The sequence below is a fragment of the Seriola lalandi genome, unplaced genomic scaffold, assembly GCF_002814215.2.
Source record: "Seriola lalandi dorsalis isolate HSWRI2012SDOR001 ecotype SW California unplaced genomic scaffold, Sedor1 jcf7180002054970, whole genome shotgun sequence".
Lineage (NCBI taxonomy): Eukaryota > Metazoa > Chordata > Actinopteri > Carangiformes > Carangidae > Seriola > Seriola lalandi.
Genome location: NW_019525521.1, coordinates 121,571 through 127,270, shown reverse-complemented (window position 1 = coordinate 127,270; position 5,700 = coordinate 121,571). Strand labels below are relative to the sequence as shown.

The window sequence follows — 5,700 nt, the reverse complement described above, 5'->3', positions numbered from 1 at the left end:
TAACTACAGGAAGTGCTTTTACTGTGACGCTGTACTCTTTCACTGATGGATGGATATTTTTACCCTGTGGTACTTTTACTTCAATAAAAGTTTACAAAAAAAAAAAAAACTTTTCTACCGTAGCCCAGGTCTCGTTGTCTCGTCCTTGTTCTCGGTTCATTTTAAACTCTCGCGATGCGTGAAAACAGGTCGAGAGTAACAAGCTAACTAAACAGGAAACCTACTGACCGTACTCGGGTGTTGATGAGGGTGGTGCTCCTCCTCCTCCTCCTGCTCTTCCTCCTCCTCCTCCTCCATTGAGACGTTAGCATCCTCCTCTCAGGCTCCATGCTAACGTTAGCATGACGGTTTGTTTGTCTGAAGTTCAGTTTCTCTTCTCGTTTCGTCTCTTCGCTGCTCCAACGTTCGAACAAGCGGCTTCCGCAAACAGTTGCTCCCGCGGTCACCGCGTGACTTCTGACCTCTGACCTCACTCGTCATCATCATGATAGGCTACTCTTTTTTTTTGATAATAAGTACATTATATGTCAGAAGAAAAAAAAGAATAAACAATTAAAATTAATCATAAACAAAAACATTTTATACTGTTTTATACTGTGTTATAGAGTTTTATACAATTTATTTAAAAGTTTATTTTTTAATACACTTTATACTATTTATGTAGTTTTACATTGTTTTATACTGTTTTATATTGATTATAGAGTTTTATACTGTTTGTACTGTTTTATATTGTTTATAGAGTTTTATAGGGTTTATACACTTTATACTATTTATATTGTATATATTGCTTATACTGTTTTATAAAGTTTTATAATGTTTAATTTATTTATATTGTTTTATAAAATAAAAATAATGGAACAAAAAGTGGTCTGCCAGGTAGTAAAGTGCATAGATATTCATAAACATTTTATATATATATATATATTTTATATTTTAAGAAAATTACCAACAAAACAATATATTGTAATGAAATAAATGGACTGCTTGGCCATTTTCTTGTAGTCAACAGCTCTGCGGGGGAGTGTCTGTTGTTCAGGCCTGACCTGGTGTCCGTGGCAACCAGCAGCAGCATCCTCAGTCCCAGGAACTATATTATAATAACTTATGATAAATATGACTCAGAAAAAGTATCGACTGAACACAGAAGCTGACTAAATGTTTGTGCAACAAATAGAAACAAACTAAAGTATGAGTCTGAAGGATGCGTCATCAAGGCTCTTTTATGTTTTACATGAGCAATGTGAAGGTGGTGTATGGAGAGACGTGCAGGTGGGTTACATCCATCACACCCCAGATGAAATAAACAAGACCACAGACTCCACAGCGGGACCCTAAAGACAGGGACACCACCCCCAGAGGAAGACATCATGACATCATCATGACATCACACGTGACAGCTGTGGTCAGCGAAACAACAACAACCCTGGACATGAGCAGAAACATCAAGGTCACAGGTCACGGAGCAGGAGTCAAGAGGACAACTGGAGAAAGTTCAAGTAGGACATTCAACAACGTCTCTGAGTGTAGACCCACCTGCTCTGGAGGAAGACTGCTGTAAAAAAAACTAGTAAGTGGACATTTACTTAAATATGTTAAAATCAGAGCTGCTCCTGGTCAGGTAACAATCCTGAAGCCCGGTCCAGTCCTCCGAGTGAACAGGTCAGGAGGCGGAGATACATAAGTCTCTTATCACGTCTCTCAATCACTTCAGCGTGACCACTACAAGGGGCAGCCATGTTTTTTATTTATTTTAATTTTTACAGTTTCCAACTCCCCAGTACTGCACAGTTCTCCCACTAATGATTCCCCAATCCCCAGCAACCAAGGAGCAAGGAGAGGAAAATAAATGTGTGTGTGTGTGTGTTTTTAATTTATCAATTTTTTCTCTCCCTCTCAACAAATCAAAATATATATAAGTTGTGTTATGTTGTGTTAAAAAAAAAAAGTAAACAGTCTGTTATCACCAGACTCCTGAAGCGTATACATGTGGCTGTTTTAAAGTTATTTGGGACATTTCTATGCAAAGTCACAAACTGTAAATCCAGATCCAGAAGCGGTCTGCACATAACTAATTAATTATTATTATTATTATTACTAACGAGTTACTGGACACATCAATCTTCCCTAGGGGATTAATAAAGTATATATCTATGTTTGCGTGTGTGTGTGTGTGTGTGTGTGTGTAAGTGCGTGCGTGCGTGCGTGCATGTGTGTGTGTGTGTGTGTGTGTGTGTGTGTGTGTCACCCCCCACCATGTGTGCTATCTCCCATTAAGCCACAAGATGGCAGCAAATAACTAATGTACTGACTGACTGTGTTGGTTTTGCTGCGATACACCAGACTGCTGGATTCCCATGATGCTGATGCCCTCTCTATTTTTATCTACAACAATCATTATTATTATTATTATTATTATTATTAGTAGTAGTAGTAGTAGTAGTAGTATTTATTAGTATTATTGATAACATTACTACCTATAGGTATTAATATGATTATTTCCAATATAACAATTAAGGATTAACAGCCGATATAATTAATACTATTACGTTATTGTTTTCACTGTTACAATTAACAATCAACCGTGTATAATGCTGTTCATGGTCTTTCTCTTTCTCTCTCTCTCTCTCTCTCTCTCTCTCTCTCTCTCTCTCCTCTCAGGCCCAACCGGTCGAGGCAGACCCCCCTCCCACCCTGATGAAGATGATCATAACAACATCATGTCCTCAGTGTGATGTTGTTTTTATGCAACAGTTCATATTAGTTAAATAAACAACAGATTGTGATTCGTTTCTTTATTTTATAAATATATAACAGTTCTGCATCTGGACTGTTGCTAAGCAACATAAACCTGTTCCTGACCTGAACAGTGACACTATTGGTACTTTATCTCCACATTCCTTCAGGTGTTTCTGAAGTGTCCGGGCTTCTTCCTTCATCCTGACGACCGAACATTGTTTCATTCAAACGTTATTTCTGAAATTAACGTTTGAAAATTTTCATCTTTGTTTGTTACAGTCTGAGATCGATAACGACGTTAATGTGACGATCATTAACGGTTGATAGAACAGCAGTGAAGAGGAGTGATACTGAACGGGGACACTGTAAGCAGTTCCTGTTCTGTTACTACGGATACGGTCACCTGGATACTAAAGAGAAGGTTTTATTTTCAATGACTCTGGGATGTATGTTATAAAGAACATAGTGAGAGTTAATTATGAAAGTTCATTCAGCTGAGAGCAGAGAGAGTAAGTCCCTGTGTGTGTGTGTGTGTGTGTGTGTGTTTGACTTATCACAGCCTACTAAAACAAGATTGGTCTGTCATGTGTGTGTATCTGTGGCACTTTATTTTACAGGAGGTAAGTGTAAGCTATAGGTCTAAACATCAGCTGAGAGTGGGGGTTGGGGGGGGATGAGTTGGACTCCTCAGGCCCCACAGAGGTTCAGTGCGGCCCTGCAGAGAGCCACAGGCATGCACATCCCATGCAGCCTCCACAGAGCAACAAACCAGGAACCGAAAGCCTGAGCTCAGTGACTGATGGAGGGAGGTGGAGAGAAAATGTCCACTTCAGGAAGCCGCGGTAAAAACCCGCCGAACCGCACGATCCCGTCAGAGCCGCACCGAATCCCGATCCCGGAACACCGCCGAGAGCAGCGCGGGATGTCCGGGTGGATGTGATGGATGTGTGTGGATGATGTGCACGCATCAGACACTAATCCATCTCCGCCCGGAGAGGAGAGAGTCGGGGATAAAACATCACCATCGCATCTCTTCAGCAGTCTGCCTCTAAATACTGAGAGGAGAGACGAGGAGAGAAGGAGAGGAGAGAGGAGAGGAGGAGGAGGAGAGGAGAGGAGGAGGAGGAGAGGAGGAGAGGAGAGGAGGAGAGGAGAGGAGGAGGAGGAGGCCACCATCGCATCTCTGGATGGCTGCACTGCTCGCCTGATTGCCCGGCCCGCTGCAGGACCGGCTGGCCAAGCCCACCGACCTGAGGACCTATATAAGGCCCCACGGCAGCACCTCAGCTTGTGTCTGTCACCAGATCTTCATCGTCGGCCTCCTCTGCCTCTCTCCTCGGATTAATCTTTCCTCTGTGTCCTCAGAGTAGCGTACAGCAGCAGCAGCAGCAGCAGCCATGTCTCACGGATGGGGATACGGACCTTCTAACGGTGAGGATCCACATTCAGGTTTCTGTGTAACAGGTTGAGAACACGCTGCCACATGCAAACAGCTGTTCATCAGCTTCAGTCCAGCAGGTCCAGCTGCTGAGCAGGAGCCACAATCTGCACGATTCTGCAGATTTACATGAAAAACACTGGAGAAACTTTTGAACTGGAGTTTGAACTATTACACAACTAACAGCTTTAAAATACATACACATGGATGCATCAATAATGATATAAATTACCTCATAATAATGTATTTATTTATAGATATATACATATATTATACATATATAAGTATTTATAAGTATTTATTTATATGTTGTCTATAAGCAAGTGCAATTTTAATACTCATATCTTTACACGTTTCTTTACATATTTATATTTATGTATTTATTTATGTTATATATATATACAGTATATATGGAGTTATTTATCTTTATTTTTATCTTTATCTTATTTTTCTACTTCATATTCTCTGTTCTTTGCTGAGGAGCAACAGTAACACAAACTAATTTGAAGTATTCTGAATGTGATAAATACATTTTAAAATGTGGAACATTTACTATGAATTGTACTATACTATGAATTACTATGAATGAAAATTTTAATTATTTTATTATTATTATTATTATTCATTAACCCTCTGAGGTCGACGGATGTTTCTATTAAAAACTTTGTGATAGTTCAGAGCAGAAATCTGGTTTAATTGTTGTAAGAATCTGTCGACTCTCCACTTTCTCTCACATGTTCCTGTGAGATCGTACGTGACTCAGCCTCTAAAACCTGGTTGAGAGATTTATTATCCATTTATCTACTATTTTTTTATCATATATTGCACTATTTTTGTGAACCTATAGACATTTGAAGCACCAAAACATTTCATCCACATCAGTAAAGGTTTATTTTCACAAAATATTTGAAGAATTTCAAAAAACCAGACAGTTTATCATTATAGAAAGAGCTGAGATCGATCTGAACATTGTGATATAAACACTTGAGTGTTATCTAATATGTCAGTTCCCTTTAAAAGGTGAATTAAAAACAATAATGTAGAAATTATTTTTATGACATCTACACCACTGGACGACTCTGTGTGACACTGACACATGTATTTCTAGGACCCGACAAATGGGTGCAGGACTTCCCTGTGGCCGACGGGCCCCGCCAGTCTCCTATCAACATCGTCCCCAGGGAGGCCCAGTACGACTCCTCCCTGAAGGCTCTGAAGCTCAAGTACGACCCCTCCAACGCCACGGGCATCCTCAACAATGGACACTCCTTCCAGGTGGACTTTCTGGACGACACAGACACTTCCAGTAAGCACAGATCGGCTCCTAGTGTTAATATAATACTATATATCTATAGATATACTGCAGCCTATATAGACATTTCCATTTAACTTTATCTAGCCGTCCTGTTCACGCCTCCACCCCTCCACCCCTCCGCCCCTCCACCCCTGCTGTATGCACTGTAGCAGATAAGAGCATGTGATGATGTCATGTTCAGTTAACCCTGATCACCCTTGTTTCATTATCT

General features: G+C 40.3%; 1 protein-coding gene across 1 annotated transcript in view; it reads left to right on the top strand.

The window, feature by feature from the left end:
* The first annotated feature begins 4,012 nt into the window (after window positions 1-4,012).
* Window positions 4,013-5,700, top strand: part of cahz (carbonic anhydrase) — a 10,009-nt gene continuing 8,321 nt past the window's right edge. Inside the window, exons 1-2 of the mRNA XM_023395877.2 lie at window positions 4,013-4,167; window positions 5,283-5,480. Of these exons, the coding sequence (XP_023251645.1) occupies window positions 4,134-4,167; window positions 5,283-5,480 (232 nt within the window). The 5' untranslated portion in view covers window positions 4,013-4,133. The remainder of the gene's footprint in view (window positions 4,168-5,282; window positions 5,481-5,700) is intronic.